This window comes from Chaetodon trifascialis, chromosome 7 (genome assembly GCF_039877785.1).
Source record: "Chaetodon trifascialis isolate fChaTrf1 chromosome 7, fChaTrf1.hap1, whole genome shotgun sequence".
Classification (NCBI taxonomy): Eukaryota; Metazoa; Chordata; class Actinopteri; order Chaetodontiformes; family Chaetodontidae; genus Chaetodon; species Chaetodon trifascialis.
This window is the reverse complement of record NC_092062.1, coordinates 30,485,035-30,504,029: the sequence shown is the minus strand read 5'-3', so window position 1 is coordinate 30,504,029 and position 18,995 is coordinate 30,485,035. Positions and strand designations below refer to the sequence as shown.

At 49.9% G+C, this 18,995-nt stretch overlaps 2 protein-coding genes across 2 annotated transcripts; one reads left to right on the top strand and one right to left on the bottom strand.

Moving 5' to 3' along the window:
- Positions 1 to 1,984: 1,984 nt before the first annotated feature.
- On the bottom strand, positions 1,985 to 18,843 carry cmtm6 (CKLF-like MARVEL transmembrane domain containing 6). The gene is made up of 5 exons (XM_070966423.1): positions 18,692 to 18,843; positions 17,631 to 17,754; positions 9,971 to 10,147; positions 5,541 to 5,639; positions 1,985 to 5,304 (listed from the first exon to the last, which is right to left on the bottom strand). Exons 2-5 carry the CDS (start codon positions 17,745 to 17,747, stop codon positions 5,134 to 5,136), a joined length of 564 nt encoding a protein of 187 aa, XP_070822524.1. The 5' UTR covers positions 17,748 to 17,754; positions 18,692 to 18,843; the 3' UTR covers positions 1,985 to 5,133.
- Positions 6,264 to 9,450, top strand: LOC139333778 (uncharacterized). The gene is made up of 3 exons (XM_070966422.1): positions 6,264 to 6,794; positions 7,469 to 8,142; positions 9,018 to 9,450. Exons 1-2 carry the CDS (start codon positions 6,435 to 6,437, stop codon positions 7,820 to 7,822), a joined length of 714 nt encoding a protein of 237 aa, XP_070822523.1. The 5' UTR covers positions 6,264 to 6,434; the 3' UTR covers positions 7,823 to 8,142; positions 9,018 to 9,450.
- Positions 18,844 to 18,995: the final 152 nt, after the last annotated feature.

The following is an 18,995-nucleotide window of genomic DNA, read 5'->3' as shown; positions in this document are numbered from 1 at the left end:
CGTATGTTGGATGTGACCTTTACGTTATGAAGTGAATTTACACCTGAACTGAAGTCGGCAGATAAAACAACCAGCTGCTCGTTCAGACGTCGCTCTGCTCCAGAAAACAAATGAAAGCAGACAAAAGTCTGGAGGCAAACGACTTCCTGTTAGCGGTTGGCCCACGACCTCGGGACCAAAGTGCTCCGGGGTGACTGTCGTTGGGTTTGCTCAAGGGTTCGTAGCTTTTATTGTCCGTGGATTAACCGAGCAGCAAGTGTCAGTGGTGTTGTTTGTAGCCATGACTTTAAATCTCTCACCACTGGTTTAACACAGAAGCTAACGTTACAGCATTTCCAACATTATCTGATTGGCTCCTTTCTTGCATTTTTATCTTAATGAAAAACAACTTGTACTCGATAAACGCCCCTCGTGGTCACTGGGTGTGACCGATTTGAGTGACTGTGAGCATCGTGTGTTGCAGTGCTTCCTGTACAGACGTCACTTCCTGCCCTCGTCTGCAGTCACGTCACAAGAGTGACATGACGTCATATGCATAATGCCTTGTTGCTGGTGGTGTACAGATAAAGCTGCCGTGTTTCAACTGTTAGTTTAAGACTTTTGGAAATTTCCTCGTTTCTCATCTCGCACTTTCATTTTAAGTTCATTTGGGTAGAAAATGCTCTTTATCCTTTGTCATTTTTAGATGTCGAGCTACTGTTAACGCCAGGTTTTCTTTAATGTGAGCTGTCCCAGATAAATAACAAACACAAATATTAGCAACTGAACAGCCTTCAGAGTCCAGACATCAGACAAATGACAGTATGAAACCGCCATTATGATGAAGTGTTATGGAAAACATAGCGCCACGTCCGCCATGACTGAATCTTGACCAAACGAGCAGACAGATACGCTGGCTGACTGACTGACGGTGTGTTTTACTCACGTTATTTGAAGCCCATTGTCTCCTTCATGGAGGTGGACTGTCTGTCTCCAGACTGTCCTGTAACGTTACCGCTGTGCCGCCATCTTGGTTGCTTCCAGTTTCTCCCGCCATCGCTGTAGTCTAACTAACGTTGGCCTGAAGGAGAGACGTTAGCTTGTCCACACAGAAGAACTAGCTAACCCCGCTGTGTGTTCGTTTAAACAGGTTAACTTTCTGTAATTACTTGACTGACTTGACACTTAACGCTCAGAGGTTCTTCTCCAAACTGCCGTCCACGCAGTTTGACCGCAGATGATCGTTTAGTGTTTTAATCTCCGTCACCTGCTCCCCTTTGATTGGCGCTGCTGGCGGCCTGTAGTACCACCTTTGACCGCACGGGCTGCCGCTTACCAGCCTTTAGAATCCAGAGGGGCGCTGTTTCACTCGTTTGAATGAACACACACTGATGAAGAGGAGGCCACTGCAATAAAACACTTATGTCTCACACGTGCAGTGATGAAGGAAATATTCAGATGCTTTACATAAATATTAATACCAGGCAAGATGTGAAAATACAAGAGAGTCGTGCACTGAACGTGCACAGTCACTGCAGGACGACAGCGTGAACTGTTTCCTGGGCGTTTCAGTGTGTTGCTGGGTGTGTCCTCATGTTGCAGCATATTTTCTAAATGCTTTGCGTGTGTAGTCAGATTGGTTAAGATGCTGAATTTGCTTGTTTTGTCTATTCGTAGGTGTTTTCTAAGGCTGTCGAGCATTGAGCTGTCGGGTCACTGTATGTCACACATGACGAAAATCGTTCCTACACACACGCTGTTCACAAACACCTTCGGCCACATGCTGGATCTACTCCATCACTGCAGTCAATTCGTGGAGGTGAACACGGCATACAGGTGACTTCTGTAAAACGATAACTTCATGTTCTGAACGCTTGATTTCTTTCAGTGTCACGTCTGTCTTCAGTCCAGCAGTAAAATGCAGCAAAGTGAGCTGAAAACACAGAAAGCAACGAGTGATTCAAACTGACGTCAGGTGAAAAATAAAAACAGCACATTTAGTTCCCGAAAATCTGTTTATTAAATGACAGAGTGATACCATGATCCCATCAGACATGAGACTGCAGCAGTTTTAATAGACAAAGTGAAATGCTTACTGTGCGCGCGTGCACGCACACACACATGCGCACACGCGCGTGCACACACACACACACACACACAGAGGAATAGACAGAAAACAGAAAAGAAAAATATTTTGTACAAAAACATCCCAAAAGAAACGGGAACGTGGACGTTAATGGTGTCGATATAAAAGTGATTCTCCCGTGTGTCTGATGGTTAATAAACGTTGTCTCTGTACGGCAGAACTGAAAACCTCTGATGTCCTCGTCCATCATTAAGACTCTAAGTCTAAAGTCTTTGAAGCAGGTCCGTCCTGAACAAACGTGCAGATGGACGTGTCAAAGCTCTGAGTCCACATCGCGTGATCGTGTCACAGCTTTACGTTTTGATTGGCTGACTCGATATGTTCACGTCTTATTTGATTCAACGAAACACTTCACGTCCAACACTCTCTCAGAACAAACGCCAACCAGTTGTATCTGTTGTAAATTGCAGTCCGCTTCATTTTCTGGGCATAAAAATCTAAATATGAGCAAAAACACTGTTGGAGCAGAATCACCACCGCACAGCTGTTTCCCTCCACCAACCAGACGACCTCTATTTACCTCCACGTCTGTCCCAATCATGCAGTGTGTGAGGACTTTAAAGAGCTTGATGTTTGTCCTCTGTGTCAACATGTCTGACTCAGCCAATAACGTCCAGGTGCAGACATGCTGTCTTCACTCAGAGACTGTCTGTCCACAGGAGGACAGAGGACTGACAGAGAGCCTCATCACCTGCTGCAGAGACGCTGCAGACGGTCAAACTGCTTCACACACGTGAACCATCAGACACTGATCCAGGATCAGCGCACAGACCAAAGGTCTCAGCCCGACAGTCCACCAGTGGACGGAGGACTGGCCGAGACCAACAGCCATGAACAGACTGCAGAGACACGAGACCACCTTTCAAACGACCGGGCAGCGAGGGGGTCCAGCTGCGGGGGGGGGGGCCTTGTCATGCTTGTGCTCACTGTGTTCATGCAGTAAATAATCCATCCATGATCCATTATGATCCCACATGAAACCGCTTGTGACAATCTTTGTTCTTTCATTTCTAAACTTTGAACAAAGTCACTGATTAACTTTAATGAGAGGCTGGAAGAGTAAGAGTTCCAATCAGACAGGAGCATAAAGAGCGGATCGCTGGTCCTGTATAAGCTCACATTCAGACAGCTTTCACATCACAGACAAGCGCAGAATTCCTTCATAAAACAGAGAATTTCACAAAACAAGGCGATTAAGACGAGAGTTCAAATGAGCTGAACGGAAACCAGAGTTTGGCTCCAGACCTTTAAAATGAAGACTATCAAAACCATTACACTAAGAAGCAAGATGAAGAATATCAAAAGCATACATCTGAGCTTCAGGAGAGATAAAAACAAAGGCCTGTCTCGACCATAAAGGACAGACAGACTAAATATGATGGAGTAACAAAGTGACAGGTCCACAGGGAGCTCAGGTCACATGACAGGAGCTGCTGGACTTCCAGGTAGGACGCCGGCAGCCATATTTATCAGCTCATCATGGAGAACAAGGTGCTTTTGGCAAAGGCTCATGGGAAAGTTTTGGCAACGTGTGTGTGCTGAACGTTTGGTGCCTGAAGACAAACTCAGTCAAAGAAAACTCATCTATCGATTCAGACTGGAGCTCAGCAGGACGCCTCGTCTCTCGGATCGATCGACAGTCTATTGATCACTCATTCTCTCATACTCTTCTTCTTCTTCTTCATTGTCAATGTTTAGAAACAAGCTGCTGCAGAGAAGGTCTGACCCTCGCTCAGTGTGAAGCGACCACGAGTCATCTCAGAGGCTGTGGATCATCAAAAAAACTGCAGAAGAAGAAGTAGACTCACACTCACTGCAGTATCTCGGCCTTGGTCAACTCTCTGGCGCCCTCTGAGGACAGTTTTGTCACGACCACCGACTTTCTGTTTCTCAACATCATTTTACAAACTCCTCACTCGTCAACCACTGCCGACCTGTTCGTTCAGCTTTGAGCTTTTAATGTGAAGTTTAAGAGAAAGCAAAGCCTCGACAGGTGCACCAGGTGACGTTCAGGTGAAGGTCACATGCACACCTGGAGCAGACAGAATGTCTTCCTGCTGCCGCTGTGCAAACTGACGCTTTCATTTCAGTCAGATATTAAACGGTTTCCAGGACCTTCAGGAGAAACGTCTCTGGAATAATAATAATAACCTGACGTACGTTAGAAAACTTCAGCTGATCTGAACAGCAGCAGAAAAACCTTCCTCGCCGGCTGTGAGTGAGCTCCATCTGCTGGACAAGTCCAGGGGAAGGACACGTCCATCAGTAGGACTCATTTTCTTTGCTGAGTGGAGTTCTGTCATTGCAGCACAAACGTAAACATCTTCTGGGTCGAAATCCGAACTTTCGTGAGGCGTTCAGGGCCTCGCGCCGCAGGAAGCCTTAGTCTGTTAGTGACTTTTCCTTAATTGATTGTCTAATTTAAAGATGTTTTTGTGACCTGAGGAGATAAAGAGTGCAATATTTCATGTCTGAGCCCTCAGATTTGTCCTGGACCTCACATGGTATCCTGAGGACAGAACACTGACTTCTAAAAAACGTCATTTTCAATCAATAACTGGGATTAATGGACACAGTATTTCATTTGGGTCACCAAACGAGACAAATCTCTCGATAAATTTCATGATATTCAGTTAAAAGAGTCGACACACCGACAGCAGATCCATGTGTTCACTGCATCCAATCAAATCTACAAAAATAAACATCCAGTTTCTCTGTGAGCACGCCGTTCATATCAACGTGTCACACACTGATGGACGCTCTGCGCGCTGAGCGATTGATTATTGGGAGATTGATTACATTGATAACTGCGGCTCAGAGCGTCCTCAGAGGTGGGAAACGACAACTGGGAAGGGATTTAAAATGACTTTAAAAAGGACGTCATGTCAGCCGCTGGTCACTGAAGCTCCGCCTCCGGTCGTCACGTTAAAGGAATAGTGCGAAAAACAATCTCTGACCTGTGAGCGCAGCACGCAAAACGCACGCCAATCAACGGGAAAACGGACTTATTACGCTCTACCGGCATCCACGTTCAGCCTCTCCGTCTCTGGTGGAGCCTCCACCGGCACTGGGCCGTTACTGGTCTCAGACTTCCCGTCTTTCTTGAAGGGAGAGCCGCGGCTCTTCACAAACATGACGAGGTCAACCACAAACACGATGGTCGCCAACAAGCCGAACGCCTGCAGGAGCAGAGGATGGACACAGAGGTCAGGCGGGTGACTTCAATCACAGAGAAAGAAAGAAAGAAAGAAAGAAAGAAAGAAAGAAAGAAAGAAAGAAAGAAAGAAAGAAAGAAAGGGAGAGGGAAGGCAAGAGGAGGGGGAGGAGGAGGTAGAAAAGGAAAGAAGGAGGTAGTGAGGAAGAGGAGGAGGCAGGAAAAGACAGCACCAGCTGCAGCATGTGGATGATTTCTTACCACGACGCTCTTCTCCAAAGACGAGCCGCCATTATCTGAAGCGAAAATGATGGAGGCGATGAAGAACAACACAGCAACGCCACCGGTGTACAGGAAGTCCTGCAGAGGAGGAGGAGAAGAAGAAGAAGAGAGAATCAGAAGCTGGACTTCATGTTCATGGTGTGGAAACACAACCCGTCACACTTCAGTGGGAAGATGTGCTTCTTCTCTTTGTCTTCGATCACTTCAGACTGATTCACTGTCACAAAGCTGCTTAGCTTAGCTTAGCTTAGCATAAAGACTGGAAACAGGGGGAAACAACTAGCCTGGCTCAGTCAAAACTTCAAATACACACCGACCGCTCTACCTCCTGAGCCACCACCGCCCCCTGCACCTGCACCTGCTGGACAGACAGAGCTGCAGGGCGGCGGTGAGGCTCATAATGAACCAACATGAACGCTCATGGCGTCATTATTCTACAGCTACGACATCATGCAGTCAATATTTACTTCATAATTATATGCTAAAGCTTAAAACTTGGCTGTTGCCAGTTTAAATACCCACCAAGAAACAGCAAAGCTTTAAACTTTGGCTTCTTATTGTTCTTTAAACAATCCGTTTTCTTCTGAAAAGTCTTTTTGTCCACTGAACCCAAAAAAATAAAAAACCTGGTCATCGCTGCCTGTAGGGGGCAGCATCGCACCGCGCCACACACAGCCTGCCGGAAATCTGTTCGTAGAAGAAGAAGCACGGCGCCGCTAGCTGCTCTGCTAACGTGCTATTTCCGCAGCTCCGCCCGTGTGAACGTGTAAAACAACGTATTAATCAGCTGCTGCGGTCAGAAGTCATTGTTTGTTTGACACATTTCACAGTCAACACCCGCCCGGTTGTTTCTGTGCGTCGGCCGCTGGAGCGATGCCGTGGAGGTGTTGTGTCCCGGGATGTAAAGGCTACGACGAGGCGAAGTCGATGGGGGTCGTGTTTCACGGTTTACCGACGCGGGACCCGCAGCGCTGCAGAACATGGCTGAAAGCGATCCAAAACCCCAGATTAGACGAAAACACGCCGGTGTCGAAGTACAGCGGAGTGCGAGTGTGCAGCCTGCACTTCAAGCCCGAGGACTACGAAGAAGACTTTCGAGCTAAAATACTGAACATCGCGCCCAAACCGATGCTGAAGAGCGGCGCGGTGCCGTCAGTGTTCCCCGGCAGACAGCTCGGTGAGCCGGGCGGCTCAGAGGCGTCTCCTCCGGCTCCAAAGAGGAGCAGAACACAGGTAGATGTTCACGGTCATGTCCTCGAGGAAGTCTTGATCCTCCCGTTAGCAGCGATAACAACGCAAAACCCTTTCTAATCAAAGCGTGACTCCTCACTCAATCTCAGCCCGTCGTCAGTGACTCTGACAGGGGCGGTTTGAGCCGCGGGCCCCGGGCACGGCCAGACAGGGGCCCCTCAGCGGAGCCTCATCTCCCCCTTTCTCAAACTGGTTGTTTACACATGACGTCACGCTGTTATCGTGGCGCGTCCTGCACATGGCGGGCAGGAAGTGATTTACTGCACAGGAAACACTCAAAATGATGACGTTTTACATCATTTTTAGTCGCTCAAATCACTTAAACCAAGAAACCACAAGGAGCTTTTATCGAGCACCAAAAGATGTTCAGAAGGGTGAAAAATGCAAGAAATTGACCTAAAAAACTCCAGCTGAGCGTAAATAACGTACCTGTCTCACTTAGAGACGATCCGCGTCTTTAGTGCCGTTTCACTGGACCTTTGTGATTGGCTGACTGAGCAAACAACCGTAATGCAAACATCAACATTCAGCAAGAATAAAAATAATTTACCTCATTTTTAATGAACTGTTGAAGTAACTGAACTCTTCACCTGTAGTTTGGGTGCATGTGATTGGCTGACTGCTGTCTCTTTGCCGTCTCTGGTTGTTGTTGGCAGGCGGCCTGTGGAGCTGCAGCGAGCTCCTCGCAGTCACCTCCAGCAGCAGCGTCAGATGAAAGCTTCTGCATCGTGGTGTCCGTCGACCCTCTGGACGACAGCTTCCAGTCAGAACCCGAGTTCAACTCCATAGCGACGTCCGACGAGTCCGACGAAGACGTCGATAAGGACTGTACTGTTGTTTACAACCGCAGCCTGATGGAGCTGTTCAGGATGTGTCAGACGTGTGGGCAGCCCATCGTGGAGAAGCAGCTCTTCCACTCAGGTGCACAGATGAGGGTGAAGTGGAGCTGTCATGGTGGACATTCTGGTACGTGGAAGTCCTCGCCTCACCTGAGAGACGTCCTTCCTTAAAGTCCGCCTGCCGATCTTTTCGCTGGACGAACATCTACAGACTTGTGAGGAGAACATTTTTTGATAACGCCTATTTAAAGGGCGAAGGTTATTGGCCGCGTGGTCTTCCAGCAGCTGAAGGCGTGTTGAACCACGTCTGAGGGACGCTGCCACCACACCTTCATACTGGACTCCACAGACACTGGTGCAGGTCAGGGGCTGGTTTCCACCACGAGACCCGGACAGTCAGGGGACTCCCTGAGCAGGACGTACGAGGAAACCCCCCCCCCCCCGACACACAGCACACCACAAGGAGCGACCCCCCCGACACACAGCACCAGGTCAGTAAAAGGATGCTGGCTCATCCTGAATCACTGAGGCACCAAACGGCCTCATCAAACGCTGCTTCCTGCCCGCCTGAAACATTTAGTCTCCTCAGGAAGTGTAAATTATCTGGTTACCTTCAGGCTGCGAGGAAAACCTCAAAACAAAGGCAGGAAGTAGCTTTCAAAATAAAGTCTGAGGCAGGGCAGAAATCTGGTTACTGATCTGCTGCATGTGTCAGTCAAAGAGAGCAGCTGATCACCGTGAGGTCAAACACACTGAATAACACCAGGACGCGCGCACACACCGCCAGCCTTGTTAACGGCTGCCAGAGTACGTTTGGTGACCTGTTTTACTTTCATTTCTATTTATAAATCTGTCCGAGAGAACGCCATCAGCCGGCGGCGAAGCGGTGGACGAGCTGCCGCCGCTGCTGATGCTCTGTGACTGGCAGCCTCTCCTGCTTCATTCGGCTGGTTTGGTGAAAGCTGCTGAGTCCGTCTGCACCGCGCTGCTTTTGATAGAAGCTCTGAGAACCAGAGCAGCAGATACAGACGCGAGCCGGCCACAGTCACTCTGTGGAACCAGGCGGCCCACCAAGAGTCCAGCCGGCCGAGCACCTTCACTTCAAAGTGTCCTCTTTGGTCCATCGGTCCGTGTCCACAGAGGCACGTCCTGTCACACCTGTAGCGCGTCTGTCCCCTCAGACACGTTCTCACTTCCTGGACATTCTCAGGTTCAGGCGAGGGCTATCACCACATCTCATACTGGTCAGCCCCACCGCCACAGTCTGCGTTCACGCAGCTTCAGATCATCGCTTCTGTGCTGGACAGGAAGTGTTTCGAGCATTGATTAGCTGAGCAGTGACGTCAGAATCTTTGTCTCTTGGCAGGTGAACCAGTTTTCAGGGAGCAGAAGAAGAAAGACGTGGCTGAATAACTGAGCGAGCAGCGTCTTGACAGGACCTGCTGTTGAAACGGGCACACGGACATGGAGCACGGGGCGGTGACGGAGGTGCTGACCTCCTGCGTCCGGCTGCAGCGCTGCAGCTCTGAAGGATGGAGCTGATGTGCAGAGACGAGGGCACGGTGCATCCTTTCAGCACGTTCCAGGGAGGTTTTCTCCTCTTAAAAAGCATCTTCAGCGTTTCTCTTGACATTAAGTGTGTTTACTGTCCTGCTGTGATGTCGTTAACACTCGTTTCAGTAATTAGCCTGTTTGGAAATTAGCCTGCTAACGCACTCAGTGGAGCTGTTTCTAACGTTCACACACGATGTCCTGCAGGAAAACTAACATCACTGCAATAAAGACTCGACCTGAGAGTGATCCTTTGTCTTACTGAGCTTTCACTGAACGCAGTGTCCCATGAAGTGCATTACACACACTTTGTGTTCATGTTAATGCTGACCTCAGTCTAGAGCTGCAACAACAACAAGATCAATCAACTGATCCCATTGTTTGATGAAGGATTCATCGTTCCAGCTGCTTTTTAAGCAGAAATGCTAAATATTCTGCGGCTTCAGGTGAGATGATGTGCAGCTCGGTCACATCGCAGTAAACTGAGTTTTGGACTGGAACCATCAAACTGAAGACCTCATCAAACCATTCTGTGCTGTTCCAAGTGGACAGAGCCAGGCTAGCAGTTTCCCCCTGTTCCTAGTCTTTATGCTAAGCTAAGCTAGCGAGACACGAGAGTGGAGTCATCTGAATGTTTAACAGAGAAGAAGAGGATTCCCCAAAAAGTCCAATTGTTCCTTTAACAAAGCAACAGATGAAATTTGGTTTACTTCGTTAGAACAAAGGAGGAACTGTGAGCGTGGAGGCGACACTCAGGTGAGCTCTTACCAGACTGGGCCAGCAGGTGATGTCCACCCTGGTGTGCAGGGTGGTGGAGAGGATGACGAGCAGCAGCAGGGTGAAGAGGAAGGCCGTGCAGCTGACAAACTCGAAGAAGTAGAGAGCAGCGCAGCTGAGGCAGCTGTTGACCACCTCCTCCAGGATGAAGGCCACGAAGGACAGCAGCTGGGGACAGACAGGAGACATCAGCTCATCATTTCATCCAATAAAAGGTCTCTGTCACAGAAGACAACACAGACGGCACTGAACAAGACGAGGACGGACAGCAGCAATAAAATGTCCACACGCTGGACAATCCGCTGCGATTCAACGTCACATCTTCATCAGCATGTGACCCAGAAAGTCTGCACAAGGCCTCACCTTCCTCAGCACAGGTGAGGGTCTCAGAACAACCATCATTATCATCATCATCATGTCTGCATGGACACGTCAAAGGACTGACAGTAAGAACGTGTCCAGTGATGGAGAGGTCCACAAGTCCCCCAAACCATCAAGTCCAAACGGAAACTGTGTCAGCCGTCTGTAAAGTGTTCAGTGACGACAGAAAGGCCAGAAAACTCTTTAAAATGTGAAAGTGGCTCCTCAGACAGCGAGGCGGCTGACGTGACGTCTGATCTCAAACCAGCTGAAACACACCATGAGCTGCTGGCTCGATTCATTAGAGCTGACTGTTGTGGTTCAACCGCTCTGACTGCCAACACACACACACACACACACACACACACACACACACGCACACACACACGCACACACGCACACACACACACACACACACACACACACACCATGTGGACGGGCGTGTCTGGACCACAGTGAGTCAACAGGAAGAGGAAGGAGGAGGAGTTCAAGCCATCGCTGGCAGTCTCACAGTGGACGGAGCGTCCAGGCCTGAGAGGACCTGAACCTCCTTAAACCTGCATTCTTCTCAAAGGAGGTCTGACGCTGTGGAAGCCTATGGGAAAACCACGACCTCTGTCCTGCTCTGCTCCTCAGTGAACAGTCTGTGATGAGTTCATGGTCTCAATCTCTGGTTTCACGTCCTGTTCAACAGCGTGATGTTCATGTTGTAAATTATGTGGAAAAGTAAAACAGACCATAATAAGACAGACCATAATAAGACAGACCGTAATAAGACAGACCGTAATAAGACAGACCATAATAAGACAATGACCAGAGTGACTTAACGTGTGGATGTCTCAACTTTAGACCTGCAGGTCAGAACCTTTGTCTCCCCCTTCTGGCAGTGGGAGTAATTACACAAACATTGAGAATACAGAGAGATTCTGTCACGTTCCCTCCATCACGTTCACGCTCTGTCCACCTCGCTCTGTCCACCACACTGTCCACCTCGCTCTGTCCACCACACTGTCCACCTCGCTCTGTCCACCACACTGTCCACCACACTGTCCACCACACTCTGTCCACCACACTCTGTCCACCACGCTCTGTCCACCACGCTCTGTCCACCTCACTCTGTCCACCACACTGTCCACCTCGCTCTGTCCACCTCACTCTGTCCACCACACTGTCCACCTCGCTCTGTCCACCTCGCTCTGTCCACCACACTCTGTCCACCTCGCTCTGTCCACCTCACTCTGTCCACCACACTCTGTCCACCTCACTCTGTCCACCACACTCTGTCCACCTCACTCTGTCCATCACGTTCACGCTCTGTCCACCTCACTCTGTCCACCTCGCTCTGTCCACCTCGCTCTGTCCACCACACTGTCCACCTCGCTCTGTCCACCTCACTCTGTCCACCACACTCTGTCCACCACACTGTCCACCTCGCTCTGTCCACCTCACTCTGTCCACCACACTCTGTCCACCTCACTCTGTCCACCACACTCTGTCCACCTCACTCTGTCCATCACGTTCACGCTCTGTCCACCACGCTCTGTCCACCACGCTCTGTCCACCACGTTCACACTCTGTCCACCACGCTCTGTCCACCACACTCTGTCCACCACACTGTCCACCTCGCTCTGTCCACCTCACTCTGTCCACCACACTCTGTCCACCTCACTCTTCCATCACGTTCACGCTCTGTCCACCTCACTCTGTCCACCACACTCTGTCCACCACACTCTGTCCACCACACTGTCCACCTCGCTCTGTCCACCTCACTCTGTCCACCACACTCTGTCCACCACACTGTCCACCTCGCTCTGTCCACCTCACTCTGTCCACCACGTTCACACTCTGTCCACCACGCTCTGTCCACCACACTCTGTCCATCACGTTCACGCTCTGTCCACCACACTCTGTCCACCTCACTCTGTCCATCATGTTCACGCTCTGTCCACCACACTCTGTCCATCACGTTCACGCTCTGTCCACCACGCTCTGTCCACCACGCTCTGTCCACCACGCTCTGTCCACCACACTCTGTCCACCACGCTCTGTCCACCTCACTCTGTCCACCACACTCTGTCCACCTCACTCTGTCCATCACGTTCACGCTCTGTCCACCACGCTCTGTCCACCACGTTCACACTCTGTCCACCACGCTCTGTCCACCACACTCTGTCCATCACGTTCACGCTCTGTCCACCACACTCTGTCCACCTCACTCTGTCCATCATGTTCACGCTCTGTCCACCACACTCTGTCCATCACGTTCACGCTCTGTCCACCACGCTCTCTCCACCACGCTCTGTCCACCACACTCTGTCCACCACGCTCTGTCCACCACACTCTGTCCATCACGCTCTGTCCACCACACTCTGTCCACCACGCTCTGTCCACCACACTCTGTCCATCACGCTCTGTCCACCACACTCTGTCCACCACGCTCTGTCCACCACGTTCACACTCTGTCCACCACGCTCTGTCCACCACGCTCTGCCCACCACGTTCAAACTCTGTCCACCACGCTCTGTCCACCACGCTCTGTCCATCACGCTCTGTCCCCCACGTTCAAGCTCCGTCCATCACACTCTGTCCACCACACTCTGTCCATCACGCTCTGTCCACCACACTCTGTCCACCACGCTCTGTCCACCACACTCTGTCCACCACGCTCTGTCCACCACGCTCTGTCCATCACGCTCTGTCCATCACGCTCTGTCCATCACGCTCTGTCCACCACGCTCTGTCCATCACGCTCTGTCCATCACGCTCTGTCCACCACACTCTGTCCATCACGCTCTGTCCACCACACTCTGTCCACCATGTTCACGCTCTGTCCATCACACTCTGTCCACCACGCTCTGTCCACCACGCTCTGTCCACCACACTCTGTCCATCACACTCTGTCCATCAGGCTGCGTCCATCACGTACTGTGGACGTTTACTGACATTCTGTCTCGTAAAGATGATTTTATCTGTCAACACCGTGAGGAGAGGGACGTGTGACAACGTGAAGTGGAGACACTGAACTGCATTTCAGCTCATTTCCTGTTTGTAGTCCAACGAGGCGAGAAGGTGGAGGTCAGTTCTGTGAGTCAGTCCCCAGCGGACATGTGTTGACTGTCCGGCTCTATGGACGAGCTGGACGAGGCGAACAGGCTGCGCGGACCTGACGCGTCCTCAGTGAGACGTCCTCGGCCTCTGAGCTCCACACTCTGTTGGACTTTCAGTGCAGGAATGTCGTGTGTTGACGTGTGTTTGGTGAACGTCAGCTTATAAAAAGTCTGTTTCCTTCAAACGGAGACAAACCCTGAACCACAGAGCTAAAATAAGACGCTCTGACATCATGTGGCTCTAAAAGCCAGACTCTGGTCTTTATGGAGACACCGAGCTGCTGCTGCTGCTGCTGCTGCTGCCGCCGCCGCCGCCGCCGCCGCCGCCGAGCGACGCGTGGACGGGGGTTTGACTCCCAGCACAGTTCTGGTTCATCCACACTCAGCTGACGTGGATTTGTCTTGTGAAGCGTCCACAGTTGGACACATTCAGCTGATGTCTGTCAAATGTCCCTCTGCTGCTTATTGACAGCTGACTGACTGAAGACACGTTGGTGTTCAAAGATGAGGATCTCCTCTGACTGCAGAGCCGGTCGATCAATCCAACAGCTGAGGAGACGCGTTACCTACATTTCCCACAATGCAGCAGGACAACATTACCTAACTACATCAAAGCTTTGAGCCTGACTCCGACAGGAGGAGCCCGGCAGGAGGAGCTGGTGCTCCTCAGTGATCTGACAGCGATTGATTGATTTGTTTGATTGATTGATTCTTTCTTGAGGACATGAAACCGTCGGCCTCAGGATCAACACTGACAGGAACACGTCACACCACGAGTTTAGGTACATTAAGATGCGTCTTCAGAACAAGACGGCGGACAGCGCGTCACCGTCTGACTGCAGCTCAGTCTGAGATGAGAAGTGATGGAAGCAGCAGCCACAGTGAGCTGAGAGAAGAAGAGCTGCAGGCTGCACCTCCAACCTCTCAGCCAGGTAACACACACCTGTCAGGCTGAGCGAGTCCTGCTGTCTGCACACTGATGCTGTGCAGCCGTGGGACCGCAGAGTACCGACAGAGGCCGTTACTGTTAATTAGATTTGATATCAGAGGTTTCACACAGACGGACGGACGGATGGACAGACGGACGGATGGACAGACAGACGGACGGATGGACAGACAGACGGACGGATGGACAGACAGACGGACGGACGGCGTCCTCCCTCCTGAACGTCCTCTTTCCGTCCAGCAGTAACGCGAGCAGCCTGCAGGCCGGATGCAGCTCATCCTCCATCTGTTAACTGTCGCAACACTGGAGGGTCAGCGGCTCTGAGATCTGCTAACGACAGCTCTGCATCACTTTCACTTCCCGTCTGCAGCTTCCTGAAGGGCTGCGGGATGAGGAAGAGCCAATCACAGCGGGGTCGCAGAGAGAGCGAGCGAGCGAGCACGTATTTCTCTGATATGTCCATCACCTGTTTCCGTCCTCCTGACTCACTTCATTCCACATTAAGCACTGACCTGGTTTAAATAAGTCTCAGGTTTGACTCACAGCAGCTGACACGAAGACGTCTCATCAGACGGAGACACATTCACTATCTGGACCAATCAAAGTCACTTAAAAAGGGAAGCTAAAAAAAAAGGTCAATGGGAATGCTGAGCTGTCAAGTTTCATCAGGAGTCGTTAATACACCATCATGTTTGATGGAGAGCAGTTTAAAACACAAAGAAAACCTTTAACTGAGCACAATCAGCCGATGATCAGCCACCATCACCGATCAATACCCACATTATTTAACCATCCATCCAAGCCGTAACGACCAGCAGTCAACATCAGACGGCCTCAGTGTCTCTGTGGTGTGACAGAACATTAAACATACACATACAAGCAGTTTGAATGAAACTGAAGCTCCCTGCGCACTGCAGGGAAAAACTACACCAACCCCTTTAAGAAATACACATTTGAACATTTCCTGACATGTTCTCAAAAACACAGGGAACCAGAAAGACGAGATAAAAGGCGTCATGTGTCAACAGGCGTCCTGTCGATTCAGCATCAATAAAACCCATAAAAACATAAAACAGCTGAGCTGTTTTAGTGGGAGACGACTGTCCAAATGAGACGCAACCGTTTCAAAAATCAAGATTTCTCAATAAGATAAGTGCAGGCTGGTGGATCAGATACACACTGAGCTAAATGCAGACTAACAACGCTGTTAATTCACCGGTGTGTGTGTGTGTGTGTGTGTGTGTGTGTGTGTGTGTGTGTGTGTGTGTGTGTGTGTGTGTGACGGTATTTGAGGAGTTTTTTTCGACCATCCGGTTTGCAGCTTCCTGTCTGGTGCTGTAGTTTTTAGCGGCTGCCATCGGTCTGAACTGATCTGAGCGCAGGACAACGGCTGCTCCAGCTGCTCCAGCTGCTCCAGCTGCTCCAGCTGCTCCAGCTGCTCCAGCTGCAGCACTTCCTCCTTCTGCAGCTGCAGCCTCGCTGTGACCTCCAGATTTCAGGAAGCTGCACACAGAAACTGCTGAGACGGCGGAAACGCTGAGCTGCTCCCACAGCGAAGCTCAGAGGGTTCAGACGAGCAGAACCAGGCCTCGACACGATGTCCATGTGGGGTCGTGATCAAATTTCAGTTCATAATGATGACAGACGATTTTTCCCTCCATACAGACGGCTGTGCTGGCCAATCAGGCAGCAGAACTCAAGGCCGCAGCAGTCGCACTCTCTGTGTGGCCGCCTGCCGGCTGGAGGGCGGGGCTGGTGTCTCATTATCCAATAGAACAGAAACAATCTGATCAATTCAAACACCTGCAGAACAAACAGAACACACACCTGCAGAACGCACACCTGCAGAACACACACCTGCAGGAAACAAGCAGAACACACACCTGCAGAACACACACCTGCAGGACACACACCTGCAGAACACACACCTGCAGAAACGTGACTCCACCTCTTTGTTTTGTAGTCAGACTGAAAGTGAACGAGCGTTTCCTCCAAAGCTGAGGACACCTGACCGTCGTTCAACCTGAACGTGATCCTCTGGGTCAAATCACACATGACGACGCCCACGTTGAAGTACACAGTAGTACTAGTACCTGTAAATGTTAGTGTAGTGTAGTAACAGTGAGGAGTGAATGGCAGGACGAGTTAAGTCCTTCAGATACAGATAGATAAATAAAGATAAATCTCAGCGTTTAACAGTCGAGAACAAAGAACCACAGTCTGAACATGTTTTCATCTTCATCAGGAACAGAACGTTCTCCGTCTGCTCTCGACAAGAAGACGTCTTCAGCTCACTGAGAACCAGAACCAGAGAACCGAGCTCGTCCCTCCGGTTCTCAGACCTTTCCTCCAGCTTCCAGTTCCTCAGAGAACGGAGGCTCTAAAGATCTGCTGCTGGTTCAGAAAGTCACTCCATCAGCTCGCTCTGCTCTGCTGGAGGAACCTCAAGCAGCAGAACCTTTACATCTCCAGGAAGCTTTCAGCCGGTAGAACCTCGAGTCAGAACCAAACAGGATGAAGCTGCACACAGAAGGAACAAACGGCTTCCTGATGGTCTGTGATGCGGCTCGAGCCCAGAACCACGTTCCAGAGGACATGAAGGACTGCCGTTCTGCCGGCCCTCTGATTGGTCGGTTTCTCTGCGGAACCTTTTCACCTCAGCTCTATTTCTGGTTCCATTGGATCCAATTTAAGTCACATTTGTTCCGTCTCAACTGCTTTTTGTCGTTTCTTTCGATGCTGCTGTGTCTGAATGTGTTCTAATGAAACGTCCATCAGAATGGTGAGGTATAATTCCTGGAGCTCGGTGAAATCAGCTCCTGCATCGTCTGCGTTTCCCGTGGGAACATCATCGCCTCGCTGCACAGAGGAGAGGAGCCACCTTCTGTCTCTGCTGTTTGAATCTACCTTTATTAACAAAGCTCCACGTTGACACACGAAGATTTCCACACGATCAATCACACAAACGATCATTCACACACACGAACAATCACACAAATGATCAATCACACAAACGAGCAATCACACAAACGATCAATCACACAAACCATCAATCACACAAACGATCAATCACACAAACGAGCAATCACACAAACGATCAATCACACAAACCATCAATCACACAAACCATCAATCACACAAACGATCAATCACGAACGACCACTGGCTGAGCTCAGCGACGGGCTGACACACCGGGAGCGATGATGAGTCAGAGAGGTTTCAGGGTCTTTGAACTCACCACTTCAGTGACTTTGATGGCGAAACGGACTTTATCCAGATTCTGCGATGGGACGGTGAACCAGGGGGCTTTGGGGTTTGGCGTCGTCGTGTCATCGTAAACTTTACCGGTGGCCATGATGGAGCTGGACAGAGAAAGAACAGTTACGCACAGTTAGACCACAGTACTCTCACTCAAATACACACTTCAGATACTTGTACTTTACTTAAGTGTTGTCCTCTCACTTTCTACTTCTCGGAGGGTAATACTGTACTTTTACTCCACGACACTTACATGAAGTTGAAGTACATGTAGTTGGTAGTTCGTGACATTTAGGAGGAATACATCCTGAAAGTGAAAGTGCGCAGGTACAGGTACAGGTAGGCTGCAGGTGTGCGACGTCCACGCTGATAAGAATCGTTCCTGCTGTTAATAAGACTGATTCACAGCCTGCATGTGGGTCACTTTGACCAATCGGTCCTAAAGCTCCCTTTGTCTGCTACTGCGATTTCAAAACACCAAACTTTATTTACAAGTTTGGATATTTAACAATTCTTAGCTTACAGACAAATCCGCAAACACTGCAGAAGGTGAATCAGGCCTTCTCCGTAACCACGAGCTGATTCTCGTACATTCGTCTTGTGTTTTATCCGCGTGGCGCCTTTTATTTTAGGGCATTTCTAATTTAAAGTCACTCAAACCGCGTCGCATCGTTAACGGCTCGACGGAAAAACACGAATTAACTGTTAAAGACGGGCCGGTTCCGATAAACAAAGCTGCCTGTGTGTGTGTGTGTGTGGTTCACGGCGAAGAGAGACACGGACTCCCGATCAAATGTGAAACTTTTAAACCCGCGTTTAAACCAGTAAAACTTTCGCTTCATAAGTGAAAGTAAACGAAGTAAACTGACGGAACGCCAGACGCAGGCTGACATGTTTCCCCCGCACACAGAGGGTCCGTTTTGGGGGCTTGGTATCAACCTTTAATGGTGGCCTAAAATCCGCCAAACTTACTCGCTTAAACAGGAAGTTAGTTTCCAGTAAAAAGAGGGTAAAAGCAGAGTATTTCAGAGACAAACTCACCGTTCAGGCTTCTTCCAGGTCACAGAAAAACTAACTTTCCAGCTGCGACGTTAAACTTGTCGCTTTGTTTCTCCGCCGCTTAACTGACTCACCGAAACTTCCGCATGAACAATGTTTGGTCAAGTTAGAAGGAAGAAGGTCAGCTTCCGGATAAAACCTTCAAAGTAAAAGTATTTTCCTCATTGGAAGAGGTTCCGCCACTTTATCCGGCCAACTTGTTTTCTAACCATCATTTTCAAAAGAAGAATATCTGAAGGTTGGTCAGCGGTGAGAAGGCATGAGAGGGACCTCAAAGCAGATCAAG